Below are 22,912 nucleotides of genomic sequence, written 5' to 3' on the forward strand. Positions count from 1 at the left end.
CACATGTCTATACTATGCATTTCTAAAATCATAACGAGCATAAAAAAATAAAATGTCTAATAAAGTTCTTAAGAAATATTTAAGAATTTTTGAATTGATTGTAATGCATTATTCGTAAAAATATAGATTAGAGACGATAAAAAGGTTATAATTTACAAAATTAGGGGCCTGGTGTGACGTAGTGGTTGGCCTCAATCACTAACGTGAGATGATTATTTGCAGAGATGTGTAGCATCAAACTTCAAAACTGTCTCAAGTAACGTTGTCCTTGCACTTTATATACTAAGTGGCAGCAGACACTTAGGTCCATAGCTGCATCCTTAAAGTATTATACCAATTTCGTAAGATGAAAACAGGGTGATGTCAATAGTCATATTACACATCAAAGTTCATAAATTTAAATATCTATTCATTTCTTGATATAGTATTGAAATTGTTTTCTTAACTGCCATGTTATGCGATAAATATCACATTTTGGGGAACAATGGCTTACAATTTTAAAACTTACAGAATATTTCTATCTTAAAAGCAACTAGGTATTGTATATCTACATAAAACGAATAAAACCTAAGTTTCGATATTTTGAACTAGTTTAATTTCACAAAAGTCAGTGAATCAATTTATTCTTTTCAAATATTGTATGATTTGTTTTAAATAAATAAATCAATCAATAATATCTGGTTCATGATTTGGATAATAATTTGTCTTTTTTGAAAACAAGTGTTCTTCGCCATTAGTGTATAGTTTTGCATTTCAACTCCAGGAAATTTTGCCCGTTAGAGGATGATACTGTCTAGATTTTAAAAAAGTAACATTCTTCAATTTTCCCCATACATTATCGAAATTTGAAACATTTTTAAAATTACAAACAATACGACAACGCATTGCCTTAGGCTAAACGATGTAACGTTGACTGGCTGTAATTTGGACAAGCGTTCGTCTTATAATCGAATACAGACCAACATATTAGGACGGTAATTTTATCTTCAATATTATTACGATAGCAACTCGGACGATACTGAAAAACGAACACAAAATCGTATGTCCAGCACAATTAAAAAACATACACAAGTGACAAGTCTACAAATCTGATTGCTTCGAGTTCAAATATCAAGCTTTGAATGTACACGATAGATCCCTATGGAAATCCGCTAAAGATTTAATGATAATAAAAAAAAGTCATATCCCGTTAAAAAATATACTTTTAGTATGTTCATTGCACACAACCCAAACTAACCCAATAACGACGAAAAATTAAAAGTCGAGCACTTGCCCAAAGTCTACTAATATTATTGAAAAAAATATATTACATTTGGGTACAAATGAATGTACCTATGTATCTGGAATCCCCAACGTGCAGTTTTATCATCCCTTTTTTTTCATTGTTGGTAAATAGAGCGTAGTGCAATCCTCTGTATATTGAGTCACTCAAAAATAATAGTTTTCGCTGATGATATAAAACTATACACGAACAATGAACGTACAATCTAGTTTATTAATCGTGTAGGATTGCAGGCAGATCTAGATCTGTTGGTTGATCGGGGAGAAGGTCTAAGCCTTCAACTTAATACATCAAAGTCCCAGGTAATGACTTTCACTTTAAAAGTTACACTAAATTCATATCACAGTTGTCCAATTTTCTGGGGAATTAGTTCGTGGTCTTGGTTTCTGCCTATCCCGTACAGTCCCCGATTGCACATTCCGAAAATATATTGGTATTTAAATCATACATCTGTTAGATTTCTACAGAGGTAATCACACGTGATCTTAAGTTGTCAACTCCTTTTAAGTTATTATACTCCCTTTTAGTGATGCTCATTCTTAAGTATGGGTCATTTTTTTATGGAAATATTGAATTCTTGCAATCGTAAGATGATTGAGCTGGTAGAATGAAAATGTTGAGCACTAATTGCAATGGATTACGTTCATGACATATCGTTTTCGAGCACTATTATGTTGTATAATGTATTTTTTTCATTCAGTTGGTTATTAATTTATTATGTTATTGAGCAACTGTGTATAATTCAACGGTATTTCTTAGTCAACTGCCAAAGGTAAAAGTCAGTCACACACTCATACCTACTCAACAAAAACACATTATTAATAATAATAATTACCAGTTTTTTTATCAATATAAAATAATTTACACCTCGATTTATAAGAATCAATTTTAATGTTATAGACGCTCGGTTATATTTATTTATAGCACATAGGTATTTAAAAAAAATTACGTAACTACACAACATTTATAATAGTAAAAAAGTGTGAAATGGTTATTTAATAATAATGTACCTACATTATAATATTATAGTTTAGAGTGTAATAATTTCAAACAAAGGGTAAAAGGTATAATGTAAAATATGTGAATTAATCCATTCAAGGAAATGTGATATTTAAGAATTTGCTTGAAATCAATAAGAAAAAAATCAATAAACGACAAACGGAGATAAAAAACACGGGTATTTATGTGAAGCAACTTAATGGCTTTGTGATATTTATGATACAGATGACAAACGTAAGTAACATGCCTTAATATATTATAAAATATTATTTAAAGTATTCTCAATCAATACTGCAGACCAGGGCTGCAACTCACGAAGTCTTTGGACTTCGATCAAATTTTAAAAAAAACAGCAGTAGTGTTTGTGTAATACAATTGCTTTATTTTATTGAATAAAGATTAATTACATTTTACATAAAAAAAAATCCCTTTACTCAAACGCCAATATCGTTACAGTGTTCATATTATGGAAAACGACTGATATCATTATTTATTCATATTTAAGTACAAGTATTACGGACAACCGATCGCGTCACAACGACAACGTCACGACTATACTTATATATATTACAATATAATATACTTGATTTACGCGAAATGAAAATACAAAATAATAATAATAAATTAGTCAAACGTTTATAATAATTATAATATTAATCGAAAATACAATTAATAATTATAATATAATATAATAATTATAATTATAATTCAGTTACAAATAATATTATTTTATGTTACAGTCGCTACAGTGTACGACTTAAAAAATGCAGTATAGGTACCTTATTACATACAGAAAAAAACTTAGGTTTAGACATTAAAATATATCTATTCATAAATATATGATATTTATTCATAAATGCTATCTGCACCCACAAATATATTACTTAATGTATATTTGCAATTATGTTGTAGTCACAGATTGTATTATAATAGCTCTCGGCTAAAAGTTACATTATGGAGGTTTAATGTGGTATAGGTACATCGATTAAATATAGTATATTTAATTTTGACATATTATATCATATTTAATCAATGTGCTGTAAACGTGATTGGTGTTCGTCCGTACGGTTGGTACATCCGTACGTCGTTATTGTAACGAGGTATATAAATATATGTAACAAAACAAAAAAATTAAAATAATGGGACTAGACAAATCATAAAAAATTGAGATAAAATTATCACCATCGATAAATAATATATATACATATATTTGTATATATATTGTGGGAGTAGAAAGAGTGAATAATAATAATAATCATAAAACAGATATCAGAGATGACCAAGATATAGTTTTACTCGAGAGCACATATAAAATATTGTAATGTTTACCCGGTTTAATAACTATAATATAATATATAATATTAACTACACACGCGTAATATATTATACATAGGTATTATAAATATACTAAGAAATAATTTTCTTATTCATTTCCAATAAATATTTACAATAATATTATATAATATCGGATCTGATATTTTTTCAATCGTAAACTTACGTCTAAGAAAAAAAATGATCACTGAATTAGATTGTCATCGAATTATTGTTTAACATCTTATATATACCTAGAATGTATTTCAAATTACGGCAGAAACGATTATGCGTCGATCCGCGTTGTGGAAGACATATAATATAATTTTATACAAATAAAATCGGGGAAAGAAACTTTTTCGTCTCGACAAAAATATTATAATTAGATTTTAAAACTTTTGTACTCTGTATATAATGTTAAAATTAAACTGGTAACATGCGGCGTATAAAAAAAAAAACAATAGATAACTACAATAATGGTAATTAAAAAAATAACATTTGGAAAACTACACCCTTCTGATATACTTATATAGTACGACGAGGTTGATTGAAAAACGGAGTGATTAAAAACCTGCAGAATAAAATATTTTGACTTGATAGTATTACCGAGTGTTTAAAATTGAAATTTTAAGTATATATATTATAATAATATACATACAAACATGTTTTACAATAATTTTTATACTTAAATAACATAAATTCAAAATGAGAGCAACCGTTCGCCGCACCAAAGTAGCACTGCAGGTCTGTATAGAAAAAAACGAAATAAACTATAAAAACGAATCGAAACAATCGAACGAAACGTCGACCTCGCTCGATAGAGAAGCCTATGCTGATGATAAATAAGCGTTTATAAGATGTACATTAATTGCAAATACTCGTTCTATAAACAATATCAAATAAAAATAGTAATAATATATATCATTCAAAATATACATAAAAATAATAATTTAAAAAAAAAGAAAAACATTTTTATTTTCTTTAATATATTATATATAGTTAAGGTAAATTATAATTGTTAGGAATGTTGTTGATTTTGATGAGAGGACATGATATAGTGGGCCGGATGAGAGCGAAAACATCGTATAGTAGACAATACTATCCTCTCAAACGATTTATTACCAAACCGTCATCACCGTAATTGACGGCGATACTGAAATAACAAATATGTATAGTTATGTACAAAAACAGAAATAAAAAAAACAATTCGGAAGGAGCGACGTCAAAGTCCGGTGTCGATGGGAATCACGTCGGCGGCGGCCCGTTTATGTACCGGAGACCAAGCGCGAACGACCACTTGTAGTTGTTCTGCAGGTCACAGCACTGCGGTTCCAGCCAGTCAACCGACCACAGGATCATGACAATCAAGTAGAACGTGCCGGCGATCCAGCTCATGCGCCTGAAACGCGCGTTGTTGTTGCGTGGCGTTTCCGCGATAGTTTCCTCCGCCGCTACGTCCGCGTCGACACTGCAATAAGGACAAAACACAAGAGTACATTAGTGACGTCGGAAAATCCGTATGGTGGCGTGTACTGTATAATATACAGCGGCCGAGTGACACGTATAGAATTGTTTTAGAGCTGCAGTGGCTCCGAGAACTCACAAAAAAACCACCAAGCCAACTACCATTATGGGTAGATGTCGACTCGATGAAGGTTTAGGTCTTTTATTTCTGGAGATTTCACATAGTGAACTTTCGGTATTTTCTACGGCACGTTAGTTACAGTGTGGCTTGCTTAGGACCGGATCCAGTCGGGTGTCTAGCTTTGGAAGCGTTGGGTACACAATATATACAAATTGCAGCATACAGTATATTTACTGTAAAATCGAACTCACTTTTTAGCAAGTCTACATGTTCAGGGTATTAGTGGTAAGCTATAAGTACATATCATTTTATAAACTGTTTAAGTGATTGTTATAAAAACAACTGAACTTTAAAAAACTGTTTATCATATTATATGTTATTATATCATACAAACAACTTCATAATATTTAGGGTTTAAGGGATCGTTTTAGCTACCAATTAATCATATTAATTTTGCTAATAATTTTCCCTAGATCAGAATGACGTAGATAGTCAATAGCAGTAATGTGTAATTTTTTCGTACCCAGGCCAGCTTCAATAACCCACATTATATTTTTAATTATAGATAATTCTCTGTAAATTACTTTTGTTTATCATAAGATATTAATATTGTTAATTTATATTACTTTTTTTATATTATTTCAAAAGCCGCCTGAGGCTTATTTTAATAAATAAATATAAATACATATACACATAACATGTGTTACTAACATCTAAATGAATTATTGATACATTAAAATAGGTGGTCTAAAAGTATTGATTTAGGAAATATGCAAATAATAATATACTCGTAATTAACGCTACTGTTATTTTACGGATAAATGTTACTGAATGACGTAATATATTATTATCTCGTTCGCAGATTATACACGGCACTATTTCGCTTAAGTTATAAAATTATAATTATTATGATAATAATGAATTCTAAAGGGCATACGATTTATGATTTGTTTTTATGGTTTTAAAACGTGTAGTTTCATATAATGAGAAAACTGTATAGTAAATCTAATCGTCATACATATTATACATTATAGGTACATATACATACAATAGACATTCTAAAAATACTTATAGTTGTATGATATACGTTGAATTCGCCTACTGCAAAACAGCGCCTAATTGATAATTTTCTGCTCGTTTCATCGTTGTATACTAAAATGCGGCGACAGCGGCAATATTTAAATAATAATATTTAAAAAATTAAAATGGTTATTTAACCGGACTAAATTAACCCGAGTAAGTAAATAATTAGTAAGAAATATGATATTATGAAAAAGCAGCAAACCCACACAACGTCGGCTTCCGTTCGGGAAAATATTATTTAGGAATAATAAAAACAAACGCCATTTCCGAAGCTCGGCACACAGGTACAAGTACCTATATACGTACGTCGTTCGTTGTGTTATTAAAACACTCAAAACTGTACTTGTTGTATAATACTATAGCTTTCTAACTCGGCGAATTTCGCTAGAGCAAGTTTATAAATTCAGGGCTTCAAATTTGATGCATTCGCGTTTTTTCTATGACTACTTTTAAGATGAAATTAAGTTGGACAAAATTTTTTTTACATTACTATATTAGTGACATAACATACAAGTATATGTAATATTACAAATACTACACACACTAAAAAATATTTTTGAGTATTTCAATAGTTTTTGTTGCGCATCAAATTCCGCAACCCTTAACTTATTTATGTATAGAAAGAGATTTACTTGTAGTTCCAAGGTTAAAAACAATTATTGTGGTCTAGTAATCAACCTACTATTGTCGCGGTGCATTGTGTTTGAATAGTACCAATATAATTAATAGTAATGAGTAATGACTAATATGAGAGAACATATTTTGTCGTATGAGGAAACGTCTTTTACGCCCGAAAACAGATTACATTTTGGTCCAAAAATATTGACTGTTTAATTTATCAAAATGAAAAATCACTAAAATCGACCGAGGAAATGCGCATTACAAAATAATCCTTCTGTATATTATATTCTAAGAAATAGAAGTTACGTCTAGATTATTATATATACATATGATACTATAAATGTAGGTTAATGCGTTTATAGTTAGAGAGATTAGATTAGTATTATTAGCGCATATTCCAGGCCTTTTAAAAATAGTCGTAATTTAATAGTAAGTACATGTAGATAGAAAAAAGTTTATTCAGGATAGTTGCGATAATGATATAATAATAACATAAAATAATATATTCATTTCGAGTAGTCCCGACTGACGTTTTACACCAATATATATATAATACATTCATAAAACGAAAGTGCCATGATGATTTAAATGTGGAAAAACAACATACTATAAAACCTAATATAAATAATAATATTTTATTACACGTTAACAGTTTTTCGGTCATTCGAATCGACGATTTTAGAGGTTGACAAATTTAATCCATAAGTCGACGTGGGAAAGATACACTATACATACTGGACTACTGAAGTGATAAAAATAATTATGTGATTATAGTTGGTAAGAATTATTTGCGAAGGAAAATGAGTCGAAAAATTATAATAACAAGACTATACCTAATACTTAACTGGGGTGTTTAAAATATTCCCGTTTTTATTTTTTATTTGTTTTCTCAATTATTAAGAAAAATACTGAAAAATTTACTATTTTTTAACCATTTTAAAAATAAATCTCTAGATTAACTTCGTTACCAGAAACTGCATTCAATTTCGAAGTTCGAAGCTAATGTTTTGCTACAAAACGTAATATCTACCTTGGCTCAGATTCTTAAACATGTAGAAACTAGATATTGACCGGATATAACATGCTGTGGTAGATATTTATTAAATAAAAAAAAAAAACAGCGGTAGCAGAAAATATAATATAAAATCAATGTCCAATTTTGACATATCATTAACAGAGTTCAAAATTTCCGACGAGGCGGGATCGTCGTAGATTGGCGGAAGAAAAAGGTGGGTAAGACCGACACTGATTTTATAAAACAGTCTTACGTGGACTAATATTATGTAGTGTCTGTGGATTACCAATTTTTAGATAATTCTGCGGATACTAGTTTTTCTTAAATTCTGGCAATATAATAAAATACGTAGAAAGTAATTATGTACAATTTGCTACATATAATATCTATAATATCGGTGTCTATACATAATATAATTTTCATACGTGCACTACGCGCAAAACATACAGATGCCGGCCTAGAAAACAACAAGCCCAAGGTCTATGTGGGATGAGTATAATATGTGATAATATTGGTATAAATGTGTTTAGTATTACGAACACGAAGGTCTCGACCTCGTCGGTTCACGTTTTGGACTACGGGTAGAACTCACGACAGTAGAGAAATGACACCCGAACCCGTTTATCCATCCCAATGTATATTTTATATATAAAATCAAATTACTGCATGCAGTATCACACTTATTACCCCGAAACAAATATTATGGAATACATTATAATAATTATAATAGGTAGGTAATCCCATAATATTTGTTTCGGTTATTGTTATATAGGAAGGCAGTCATAAAGACTGTACATATCAAGGTTTTACACACCTAAAAATTGTTATATAAGTATAATACACGTTCTATGCACTAAAGTATAATGCAAAAATGAGATACATTATGCACCTGTAGTGTAATGTACCTAAGGTACATTTAAAATATGAAATTAATATTTTTAAAAAGTTAAAGAGTTTATTTTTATGGATTTAGCAGTACTTAATAATGATGTAATACACGTTTTGAATAAACTTCCTCCTACAAAGAAGTAAAAAAAAAACATGCAATATTATCGTTATAAAATGGTAAATTAAAAAGTTTTTTCTCCTTCAATTAATTAAATTGAGTCAAGTATAGAATAGATATATTATAAGAATCATCTCCAATTTTTGTACATAGAAATTAAGGTATTATTACGGATTATGGTTAATTATATTGAATGGTTCGGTCGTCGTCGATTTTAACAGGATGAACCCAATTGTCGTCACAAGCTGTAATTATTGTTGTAATATTACATAGAATAGTTGGGAGGCTATACACAAGTGGGATGTGTGCAGTGCAGTGGCAAGTCACATAATGTATTATATTATTATGTAGGTAGGAGCCAGTAGGTACCTATATATTATAGTATGTATATAATAATAACACACGATGAACCAATATTGTAGCACAGTCGCCATATCATGGCCGAAATCGGGGCAAGGGAAACAAAGGAATGGTTACGATCGAATATTAATACAAAAATGATAAAAAAAACCAACTGAGCACCTCAGAAGATCTTGATAATTGTGATTAGTAAAATTAGATATCTTAAAAATGAAGCCTAATATAAAATGCTTTTAAATAAATTACTTAAAATGTGAAAACTAATCAATTACCTACTAAATTTTTTATGTTCTAAAAATGAATATTTTTATTTTCAAGATAAAAATTCAAAAAAGCTTTTAACATAATTTTTTCATAATAAAGTGGACACGTATTATAATTTATAATATATTTATGCAAAAAGATTTTAGTAATTTACTTAAAATAGGCATACATCTATACACTAATTAGCAATACAAACGAATTTAATTGCACTTCAAGTGTGAAATTTTTCTGCTGCACCAACTGTAAGTTAAAATCGTCTTTAGAGAAAAACTTCTAACCGGATAGCGTGAGAAAAAACATTTTTATCCGACGAGAAACACGTCTCCGACAAAGGTTTGTGTATAATAAACTATATTATTCTCTGTTTTCACTTATAAAGTTATAACGCAGTACAACATCGCTTGTTTTTACTTATCATTTTAAACGGTCAGTACGAGACAGAACAACGATTATGATGAGATATCAGCCGAGTATATAAAAATGTATGACACATACATATAGTCATATAGATATAACATAATTTACACAAACCCTCAACCCCTTTTTTATCGACGACATAGTAAACGCATATAGAGCCAGCATTAGGATACATTTACAATGTACGTCATCATCGCGTCATACGACGTACTATTAGAGTTGGAAATATACCACATTTCAAAGTATTTCCACTCCGATAAAAATATTATTTTATTATTGATATTTATTATATTGCCTGTAGCATTATAGTGTGTCCCATAAATGCGTTAATGCATTTGATCGTAATAAAATTATATTTTCACAGTTACAGATTGTTGATTAGAAGTTATAACTATTAAAAATGTATAATATTATTTGTTTTATTGACGCCTTACAGCGGACACACGGCGTGAATCAGTTAGGGCATAGAGATTATACAGGGATATTTATTTAAATTACTATAATATACTAGGTGATGCAAGTGATATCGTCGGATTTTCGTTACAAGCAAACCCATAATTTTTACACCTAATATAGGTACTTATAAAATAATGACTCAACCTGCAATCCACGCATGTTAAATAAGTGTTTATAGGGAATACCAACTGCAGTGTGTACAAAACGTATAAAATTATGCAGATGGCGTCTATACAATAGGTAACAAACAAAAGTTTGCAAAAACACAACTATTTAGAAATGTGTCTAAGCTTTTGTTTGGTTTTTACCAAGGACGTAATATTATGTCAAAAGTAACCAACTGCAGAGTGCAATCATCTCAAGTTTTCTCACACAAATAAACATGTGACACCAGCGAAAAATCCCATTTTTTATTAGTAGAATCAATCATAAAGTAAACAAATTAAATTAAAATTAAAAATGTACAAAATAAACTTAAAAAAGTTTGAAAAGTTTTCGAGCACTTGAAAAAATCCCACATATATATTACCTTTATCAGCATTTTCGACGTTAAGAAAAAAACATGCCGCCTTGCAGGTCCAGATAGAAGTACACGGACAGCAAAAAGTACAAGACGTTGGTGACGACGCTTTTGGAGTAGTGTAAAGAGCTCCGGTCTCGGACGACGAGCAGCGTGTCTGGTTGGTCGGTAATTAGTATAGGAAACGATTCGTCAATTACGATCGACATTGTAGACTGCATATCAGCGAAATACTTAGTACTAAAATAGTACCCAGCGTAAAATAGATAAATCCAATAAAAAATAGACAAATGGCAAAAAATCCGAAATGTTTAAAACTGCTTGAAAACGCGAGCAACGATAGGTCAGACTCTGAGCGCAGAAGCAATACGACTGCGGCAGCGACTGGCGAGTAGAAATATACTAAACAGTTAGTCACTAGTCAGACAAACGACAGTGAGCGAGAATTGCGCCTGGGTCCGCCGCCCGCGCGTTACATCATAATAATATAATAGTATTATTATACATAATACATCTCCATAGTCAACACACTCAAAACATGCATAACTGGTTTAAATTTCCTCTCACGAATCACACAAACTTAGTACATCCAATAAACGCTCCTCCCTACCACTGATCTACTAGGTTTTTTAAATTCTTTTTATTCCTCCGATGATATGGATACAACAATTATAAAGAGGGACACGCATAGTCAGAACAGCTCAAATATAAATTTAATTGAAATTGAAAAACAATGGTATCAAATAGAATAATATGCACATTGCACACAGTATTTGAAAACCAAAATGGCATGAGGCTAAGACATTCAAATTAGCTAATACGATTAAGTTCCAACTAATTAGCCAAAAGAAAAATAATAAGTTTTTGGGTTAACCGTTCAGTAAGGAGTTTAGGAGCATATATATATATATTATTATACCTTGCAGGTCGACGATTTATCTAGTATCTATGAAGATATACCGAGGTCCAAGAATGTATAATATAGGCCATAGGCCGATCTAGTGGATTTGCAAATTTATAGTTTAAGCTGGCAAACCGTTCAGGTACATCCGTCACCCTGTATACGTAGGATGACGGCCAACGTCTACTTCTTTTACGATTAATTCTTACATATTTTGGAACGCGTCCGACAGATATTATTTTTAATTCGCAACACAATATTAGATCGACACGAGTGCAGAATAGTTAAGCATGTGGGTATGTACCTATTATTCTACTTGATCCGCGGAATTAATACAAATATACCAAGCATATTTGAAATTAAATCTGACAGTGTTTAAAGGGTTTATTATTATAGAAACAATTATACAACTCAATAATATTAGGTTCGATATATTTAAGTCAGTAGATAAAAATATTAATCGGTTTTTCAATTCAAAGCACGTATTAAAAATAAACTTATAAAACCGTAAAGCACGTAAACCTAAATGTGATGATTGCCAAAGATCGACAGCCGTTCTAATGTAAAAACAATGTCCAGCGTTGTTGCAAAACAATTCTCGCACGTGGGACGAAAAAAATTAACAATAATAAACCTACTTGTATTCACAATGTTATATTCGGTAGGCATCTCATAAGTACTAATCAAGTATTATAGGAGTATGAAAAATTATAGCGGGAAGTTGATTTCGTGTGTTAAATATTCTATTTACTTAATTGCAGACGTACCAATCAATATATCCATTTTCACGTTAAAAAGTGATTAGTAATACCATTAAATTACTATATTATATCGTATCATAAAAAACCCGAAGTACAATAATATATATATATAATATATTAATTGCATTACAATTATTCTATTAAAATGATTTTTAATGATCTACGGATTTGTAACACAATTTGTAATCACATAGTGATGTATACAATATACAATTATATAATAATAAAAAAAAATAATATCACACACCGCATGCATAATATATTTTAAAAACATTAAAATATTGATGATAAACTAAATTTAACACCCACCTATCTACATTATTCCCATCTAACATTATTCATGTAAAAGACAAAATTAATTTTGTATTTAATTAGTGACACAAATTACAAATGGGTAACTTCAAAAACCAATAGGAAAAAATATTTTTTATAGAATAATGTTATCTTGCAAAATGTATTCAATGTGAAATAATTAAGTAGAATTCCCAAGTTAAAAATGAAATATTTATTCCTTTCGATCAAGGATAACTATTTCTACATTATGTTACCACCATATTATTATTGTTAACATAATACATTATTAATTAAAGATATATTTTAATCACTATTGATATAGAAAAACCGTTATGAGTATAAGAATAATAAGTATGAAAATTGTAATAGTTTGTGTAAATGTATAGTAAAATTTAATAAGTATTTAAAGTATGAAAAAATAAAATAAAATACATTGGTCTATTAGCATATTGTATTAACTATACATGTAGTCAGAAATATCTACAAAAATTAGACAACCTGCCATTGCTCTAACTACAATTATATGTTCAATAGACCAACCATCTATATTAGTGGTACATGCAAAATAAAACTCAAGGTTATGACAATTGAAATACCTAAATTTCACATTTAAAGGAACATTTTAAACATTTTAGTTTTTGTAATTGGGTTTTAAAACAATAAAACATAATAATATGAGGATTGAGAAATAAGCAAAATATAATCAAGACATTTTCAGTATCTAATCTGTATTTCTGTATAGTACCTCATTAATGTTGTAGAATATTGAAGGTCGATCTGTGTTAAGACTTAACATGCAGAAAATAATTATTATTTTCAGCTTACCTGGATACCCAGGGCAGCATAAAATACAGAACATATGATAAAACATTTAATCAAAACAAATATTTTTTGGCATAGGTGGAATATAGTCTATTTAAAATTGTACTAATTGGTAATAATTAACCTAATTATTCCAGACCCTAGTAAAACAGAAACACCCAAAATACAATTTCTTAGCTATTAACTATCAGTCATGTTTAAATCTTGGTTTCCAAAACAAAATGTCTAAATAATATATTCAAGCATTTTTAAGCATTTATATAAAAATTGGTATATTTTCTCATGAATATAATGAGATAATATAATATTGAATACATCAATATGATGATGATGATGATGATGATGATGATGATGTATATTTATAAAAATTACTATAAAAGATAATTATTATGCTCATTATTTATGAATATGTCAATAACATATCCACATTGTAACAATATTTTGAATTTTCCCACATACACATAACTTTTAGTTTTAATATTCTGCATTTCATGATAATAGTAAAATTAAAAATAAATTGGGCAGAATTCAAATAAATGTAATTATAGGTCAAAAAGTAACCAAGTATAACCAATAGTTTTAAAATGTTTATTAAGAATATTAGAAATAGTTGTAGCATTAAGGGAGAAAAAAATGTAGTGAGCTAACAAAACAGAAAACAATAATATTAATTTAACTATATTTATTAGGAATAAGTGAATTGAGATGAGTGTTATCTGAATCTCACAAACATACAACAAATAACAAATTTATGGACAAAGATTATCAAGTTTAATGTTAAGAATATTATATGTATACTGTGTTCTTTCAGTGGTATTTTTGAATACTTTAATTAAGCAACTTGTGACATTTAAAATTTGGACTGGAGCAATAAATGTAAGTATGTATTGATTTTACAACAACGTTATTTATTATTAAAATGTGCGTTTACTCGTCTTTTTGAAGTAAAAAAGCTTTGATATTTTCTACTATAATGTCTTCAATGGTAAAAAAATGAATTAACCAAAAACTTCTTAAAATTGGGAAAAAAAAAAAAAAAATTATGGAAAACAGACATTTTAAAGCAAAACAAGTTTTTGACAAAATTAATTTTCTTATTTTGTTGTGATTCAAGAATGAATAAAATTGTTTATACTAGAAATGTTCACTAAATGTTTATATTCACATTTTCTATACATAATGATAGTTATTGAAATCATTTTCAAATATTTTAACATTTTCTAAATTTTTTTTGTTTAAGTTTCCTTGATAGCAAAAATGTTTTTTCAGTAAATTTTATGCAAGGGTTTTTATAGAAATCCTAAGTTCAAACTTGGACAAAATAATATATTTAAATTCAGAATAATGATTTTAGTAATTTTTCAGTAATTCAAAAATATTTTTGATAAGGATTTGAAACTTGTATGAATGTTATTATATGCATATTTTCAAAACATTTATATTCATATTATGCTACTGCCTATTTACATCACAAATCTATTCACATTGTTCTACGGTAAGTTGGTATAGACATCAATCTATTAAAATAATTAAATATTAATAATATAATAAATGCAATGTTTTTTATAAATTATTTAATCCTATCACATAACTAATAATAAAATAAATAAAATAACTTTAACAATTATTAACGATTTAAATACATCAAATTACAACTTTCTTTAAAATTAAACCATAAAAAAACGACATAAGAACACAAACAATATTCGTATGAGAAACTGAATTCTTTTGAACACAATTTTGCTATGTTGTAAATTTGTAAGACAAAACCAACTGTGAACACCATGTCCTCTAAAGTGATTCAGTATTGAAACAAGATGAATTTGCAACTATATTGGTTGAACTAGTTAGAAGTTCTACAGAGTGATAGAAATTGTATAAATGATATACATGTTTAATTATATTACAACATACTTTAATAGTGTATGATTTACCCCAAATACTGCTTCTAAATATTAACTTAATTCAAACTTCAAATAGTCAGAATTTTATTACCCTTGCACGTACATAATTATTTATTAATGTTTAAATGGAAATGTGATAATTTTTCATATAAATATTATATAACTATTATATAACATTACTTGTACATTTTTGGGCTTTAAAGTAAATATTTTGCAGAAAAATCTAATTTTATGTACAAGAGCCAAAACTGATTGAATATGATACAATAGCATTGCAGTCAGGCACGTATACAGGGGGTTTTGGGGGTTTAAACTCCCCTCGAAAATTAATAGTTGTGTTATTTATTTATACCAATCATAGATAACTACACCAACTGGTCAGTGACAATTTGTTTATGACCCCCACCCCGAAATTGTTTTTGTGTACTTGCCTGATTGCAGTACACTAAAATATTATTGTTTATAAGAGACTAAACTTACATATCAGTGTTAATGAGGCTTTCACAGCTATCCAATTTGTCATCATCAATGCAAAGCTCTGATCTTCCTATGAGGTCTTTGCAGGTCTGCTGAAGTTCTTTCAACTGTTTTTCATTATTTTCTATTCTCTATAAAATTGTAATGGTAATAATTAATATTATTTTAGTATTGGTTACAACTTTATAACTTAAAGTATAAATATATTTAATTTTATATTACAGCTAGAATTGATGATAGTGCTTCACTGCCAGGAGTCATAATAGTCATCAAATTGTTAGCTAGTTGTTTTAGGTTAACCAATCGTTTTTCATGTTCATTAAGCTCATGCTCTGAACCTGAATCTGACATGCCACTGTCAGAAGCTGATCCAAAACATAAAGATTTCTGGTTTCCACCAACAATACCATTGTCACCAAAACCTTTAAATTTCATCTCAAGCTCCATTAACTGTTTGTCACACTCAGCCCATGTGATCAACGCATTCTGATATCTTAATATCTCACTTTCTAATCTGTAACCATGAACACAAACATAAATACAATTGTTTATAATTATAATATAAGACAAAGCATAATAATATTAATCTTTAATAAAGTATTGGAGTAATGCATCTACTAATTATGTTTTACTACAGTGTAATATTATTTTGCTATAAATTTAGTTATTGCGCATCAGAAAATATGAGCAGTTATAAACTGTTGTCAAATACACCAACAACTAAGTATTGCCCAAAGGACTTAGAAAATATTTATAGAATTTATGAAAAGCATCCTGATTTATCAAAAATATCAGTTTGTTGTGCAAGTAGAATCAGTAATAGATTTATGTTGACTGAGAAAGTTTGCATAAAAAAATTTAATCCACAATTTATCAAAGTAAATACATTTAAAATAAATGTCAATTAAATAATATAGGTCAGTCATTTAAAAATATATCTTTTTCATATACCTAATGGGTAAACAAACTTTAATATTGATAATATATAAAGACTCATAATATTATATATCATTTAAAAAATTAAAATACAAATGTGGACAAAAATAAATAAATCACAACAAATAATTTCAAGGTTCAAAGTTGCAACAAAATAATCAAATATCACGTGCAAGCTTTATACACACCACAATTTGAAAATAAAGTTCATGGAGTGTTATTGATTGAAGTAGTTAATTTAGATCTCAAATATTTTGAGTAGAAATGTATTTATGTTTGCTAAAAATTGCATGTAGATTAATGGAATCCCTAATACGTTCTTTAATAAAACAACAAATTATTACAACACATTTTTTATCGAAAATAAAGACAATCTCTGGGACAAAAAACAATGCACAATTTATGGCACAAGTATAAAATCATCAAACAGGATGACAATAAATTACTATGAAAAATGGATAACAGTATCAAACAACACTGTTACTGTAAAAAGAAAGTGTTCAGAAACTGTTGAGTAAGTATAGAATATAATATGCATACAAAAGGTTGTTCAAGCTACGTCATAAAAACAATATTGATGTTAAAAGTGGCAATAATAAATGGATGTGTCCCATAAGACAAGATGTGCAATTTTGTGAAGAGGATATTGGTTGCCCGATGATGTGTGACAATAAATTAATTGGAATTGCCAGTCAAAGATATAATTGGAGGACTTGGGCCATGAAAATGGAGTGTGGAAATTTAGATGTTGAAATCAGATATTTGTTTTTAAATCGAGAATATGTGAATTGGATAAAAAAAATCATTGGGGTAAATCCTTAGAATTTACAAAATTGAGCTTTTTTTAGTTTTACAAAAAATAACTAAACTACTTTTTATTATTTGTTTTAAGTTTTTAAAATAAGAACCTTTGGTGCCTACAACTATTTAGGTACACTTGCCTCTGTCTAGTGTTAGTATAAATAGAATACAGATCTGCAATTTCTTTATTCATATGATTCAAAACAGTATTTGAATTATTCATTTCGTTGAAGTGTCTGTTTAACTCTTCGGTGATGCTCACTATGTTGCGACCATTCCAATAAGCATCCAAACTTGATAATTCAGTCTAAAAGCATAAATTTAAAACAAGTCAGACACATATTCGCGGTAATATAAAATTAAAGTAGACTCTTAAATTAATATTAATGACATACCTTAGCTGTGTGGATTAAGGCTTGTAGTTCGTTTTTGTTTTGTACGTTGCTGTCCAGTCGATCAATACGCAAAAACGACATCAAACGACTTTTGATTGCGGCTATGTCGGTCTTCAGCAATTGGATTTTCTCCTGTTTCGAGATATCCAGTTCCAAACGTTCGCACTTTTTGACCATACCTGAAAATAGACACGGATAATACGATTAGTATAAAATTAACCATAAAATAGTGATAATTAGTAATAGGTATAAAAATAAATAAATTCGACAACAATAATATATACATTATAATAATTCTTGAGAGGCATTATATCCATTTAATGCTGGTTACAATCATTTTTTATTTAAAAATAGAATGTTGAAAACGGTGTGGGATAAGATTAGATTTATACCAAAATGTTTATAACCTTCGTGGTTTGGATTAATTAGAACATAAGGTACATTTGCAAAAAAAATTATTTTTTACAACTATATAAATTTTTTTTAATGGCCTATACATTATTTTTAGTTCCAGTCAGAAACAAAATAACTTAATGTTTATTAATATAAAATATGTATTTAATATGTACCCAACACACGTCGAAGTGTATAGAAAAATATTTTTTTTCCCGATTATATGAAATCAAATATAGATTAAAATATATTTAATAATATTATATGTTATTGAAAAACTAAATTTAATAAACAACTACCAAATTAATATTTTATTTTATTAACATGAAAAATGACTAATAGAATATAATAATTATCATGTACCTATTCAATTTTAATTCTTATAAGAAAACAAAATATCTGTATGTATAGATATAGTTGCATTGTCAGGACATCAAAACACCAGACGCGCATAAGGTAAGCATAACTTTTTTTTGGCATACACACATATTTTTACCTTCGTTGTCTATTACGCAAGCTATAGTATTATTTAATTCAATGATGCATCTCCTCAATGTTTCCGTCTCCTTGGATCGGTAATTTCTAACCCTGTCTTTCATGACATCAAATCTCTGATCGATATCGATTTCGGGAAACTCGTCGTCGACAACAGCAGATGATTCGTCGGGGCAAGCCGACGGGGTTTGGTAAAAACTCGTCTTTTTCGGGGTCGATCGGTGAAGCCTTTCCAGGTCGTTCTTTATCTGCTGGAAACTCTCGTCTAGGCTACAGTCATAAACGAGGGAAGAATCTGTTTCGTCCGAGCTTGATTCAAATTCTAATCGCTGTGACTCCAAGTCGAACACCGGCGTTTCGAAATCTGATGTGCCACCGGCATGGTCCGGTTTGCGGTCCATGTGGAATTATTATTATTAACTTCACCGTTCTCATGCGGTTATTATTTTTTGACGAGCCCGCCGGCACCGCGGAGTAGTTGTTTATAAATAGAATTGAATACACCACAAATATCTTTTCTAGCGGTTCTAGGCCAACGTATTCTAGGTTATTTTGTCATCATTTGCACAACGTAAACCAGTAAATTGACATTTTTCTGCAAGATACATTATTATTTATTCCCCTGGGTGTTAGGAAATGCCATTTTTATTGAACGGTACGGTCCATTTTGTATTTTTTTTTTGCTACGTTTTTGTCATTGTAACGATTGACGCGTTGCAAGTAGTTGTTTCTTTAACTATTGTTTTTCTTATATTTCTCAAATGGACACCGACAGATGACAACTATTTCAGTACATGATAACCCAAAAAAATGACATATCACGAAACGTTCAGAATATAATGCATTGATGTAAAGATGTTGTACAATGGATTTTTGTACAGAATTAATAATTAATTAACCTACAAAGATTATTTATTTTATAAAACTTAATAGCTTAGTTAGTTATAAGTTATAGGTGGTATAGCTCCCCCCTCCCCCTCTAACCACACCATTTATCAACGTATTATAATTTATAGTACCACCATCAGGGGACCGACAATAGTCTTTAATCTAAAAGCTCAAAACGTATGATCAATATTTCGGTATTTTATACCTAGGAAAATCAAATACGTGATATATTTAAAGAAAATTGGAAAATACTACTTAAATCAAACTAAAAATGTTGATTTGTATTATAGGTATTATCCGGTTAATATATTATTATGTTGATGTTTTTATCCTATTGTATGTGCATTGAGTGGGGTCAAGTGTTAAAGTGCGTGTAACCTTACAAACGTTATTTTGAATGAGTTAACTATTTATCGTAATATTCAATATTGACTTTCAATTTTTATCGTGCCTAACAAAATATCGAAAATGATCAAATGTATGGAAATCCATACAGAATAACAAATTCGGATAAAAAAATATTTGGTTAAGTTTATGCTTAAGTGCTTAACAATGGAAATGCCAGAATAGCCAGATTGTAGGTTAATATAATCGACGGAGAAACAAACACTAAGCACAACTACTTCATAATATTACATACAATTAATGTAAAACGACATCCTTTAATCAGTGAACTACGAAGATAAACCGTACAACGATGGAGAGAAGTAGGTACACAATGATTTAGCTAGTATGCTAAAAAAATGAATTGATTTAATAATTTAATACATTTAAAAGTTATTGTGGACTACTACGATTTGAGTTCTAATGCGGATGGTCGCGGATGAAGTTAAATGTTGTTATGTCTATAGTAAGAAAATCTAAGTAAAAAAACGTTACATAAATGATAACAAAAAATTAGAAATTACAGTCAAGATTCTAGAGAATAATTTAAAGTTGTTTTATGTATACTTAAAGTAGTTTAGCATACACATTACACACATATTATTATAAATTAACTTGTAAATTAAATAGTTGTACATAATTAAGACCTCGACGTCCTCAACTGGGACAATAACTTATCATACTGTAGAGGAATACAAACAATGGGATTTATTATTCTTGATGAAACCACAAGTATGTGTTTATAGAAAAAACAACCGTTTTCACTAAAATATAATCTCAAGATAAATTAATCAAATTAAATACTGGTCACTATTATCTTTTTAAACAAAAACCGAACGTTTTTATGAATAGTTTCAACGAAATATTTTCGATTGTATTTTTAATAAGTATAATTAATGAATAGAGTATCATATTATATACATATATATTTTTTATTTCTAATAATTACATAATACGATCGATAAAAAAAATAGATGTGATTTTAATTGCACAAAAATAATCATGGAAAAAAAAATTTAAAAACGGATTTACACCAGTCCTAAAGATTAAGTATGTGAAAAACATTTTTGTTTTGTTACCTATTTGTATAATATATAATATTCACAAAGCTGTTAAAATGTATAGGACTAAGGCGTATCACAAAACACGTTTCCTAATAAAGCAATAACGAACGCAATGCGATAATTGTGTTTCATACACGATGAGGACCCTTGAAATGTTTACAATTTATATGGGGCCTCGAATAAACGATTTATTATTACATGCAATAAAGACCACAGGAAGTGACCATATATCATAATCTTGTCAACCAGATATAAATAATAACGTTTAACTTTTTTAGACACAAAAAGTATAACAAAAATATTAAAAAGAATTCAAAATTTATAAAATAATAAAAAAAAGACGACAGAATTTGAAGGAAGTGTAAGCACAGTTTGATTTGGGAAAAATATAATACTTTGGGTGATTATTAATGGGATATTGATTATATCAAGCTGAAGTTCATTATTTTGTTCTATTTAAAAATGATTTAACTGGAGTTAGATTACGAGAGGGCATTAATAATAAAATGTATAGTTTTAGAACTTCGACAAGCGTCCTATACTCATATATTTATTTATTGTGTATTGAGTAATGTTAATCAATATGGTTCATGTAATACTGAAGGTCGAAAGTCACGAGGAATGTAATATATATAATATTGTCAAATTATGAAATGTATTATTATTTATAACTGATCCACTTTCGATGAATCGTCCTTTTAGAAGGTAATAATAATTGTATAAGTATTAGAATTTGAATGAATAATACACTTTGAGTATTTTATATGCGTTTTGACGACTTGTGAGGTTATCTGTATTATATATTTATGTTACATGATCTGATGAGAACTTAACACTGTCATATCATGCATAAGCAGAATATTAAAGTAAGAAAATTACATCATTAAATTCATCATATCGATATCACTTGTCAGTGGTTGAAGAATAAAAACACTTGGCAGAAATATCCCGATTTTAGTCAAATATAATTTTTTCACACGCAAGTCGAAGTATTAGTTGCGGATAATGTGTGTAATTTTATAGTTAGGTAGTATAGTTGTATAATTCAACTGAAACGAAAAATTGACGAATTTTTTTCTCGAAATAGCTCATATAATATGTATAATTTAAACATACTTGGTGATTACAAATTTCCCTTAAAAGATGTGGACGAGTGTGGAGTACAGACAAGTTTGCGGCTTGTGCAGTACACGTCGCCCGCGACTGAAATACCTCACTTTCCTTACTACATGATATGATATTTCTTGAGTTTGATAAAATTAAAATTTCTTTTTATATTTTACTATTTTTTTTTGCGTATAATTATCTAAGCCATAATAATTAAATACGCGAAGAATACCCAATAATATCGACCGCATTGGATAGGTACTTTACCTTTACTAACAATATTCCGAGATGTTTTGACACCGGAAATTCAAAATTGAATAATTGAGTGTTGTGAAAACAACTATTTAGATACCCTACGAATAATAGCTATA

The 22,912-nt window shown here is 28.9% G+C and overlaps 2 protein-coding genes across 4 annotated transcripts in view; one reads left to right on the top strand and one right to left on the bottom strand.

Moving 5' to 3' along the window:
• Positions 1-2,640: 2,640 nt before the first annotated feature.
• Positions 2,641-22,912, bottom strand: part of LOC111043081 — a 154,539-nt gene continuing 134,267 nt past the window's right edge. Inside the window, exons 18-23 of one of the 3 annotated variants that reach the window (XR_002605531.1) lie at positions 18,211-18,389; positions 17,956-18,122; positions 16,301-16,592; positions 16,082-16,209; positions 13,621-13,700; positions 4,955-5,060 (exon numbers count right to left, since the gene is read on the bottom strand). Coding sequence is in view for 2 of the 3 variants with exons in the window: in XM_022327890.1 (XP_022183582.1) it covers positions 4,838-5,060; positions 16,082-16,209; positions 16,301-16,592; positions 17,956-18,122; positions 18,211-18,389 (989 nt within the window). In the remaining variant the exon portion in view is untranslated. Of the gene's footprint in view, positions 5,061-13,620; positions 13,701-16,081; positions 16,210-16,300; positions 16,593-17,955; positions 18,123-18,210; positions 18,390-22,912 lie in introns of all 3 variants that reach the window. The other 2 variants (XM_022327890.1, XM_022327889.1) reach the window with 2 other exon arrangements.
• LOC111043085 lies at positions 16,605-17,947 on the top strand. The gene is made up of 4 exons (XM_022327897.1): positions 16,605-16,956; positions 17,151-17,243; positions 17,311-17,528; positions 17,602-17,947. Exons 1-4 carry the CDS (start codon positions 16,687-16,689, stop codon positions 17,834-17,836), a joined length of 816 nt encoding a protein of 271 aa, XP_022183589.1. The 5' UTR covers positions 16,605-16,686; the 3' UTR covers positions 17,837-17,947.

This window comes from Myzus persicae, unplaced genomic scaffold (genome assembly GCF_001856785.1).
Source record: "Myzus persicae strain clone G006 unplaced genomic scaffold, MPER_G0061.0, whole genome shotgun sequence".
In the NCBI taxonomy this organism is placed as follows: domain Eukaryota; kingdom Metazoa; phylum Arthropoda; class Insecta; order Hemiptera; family Aphididae; genus Myzus; species Myzus persicae.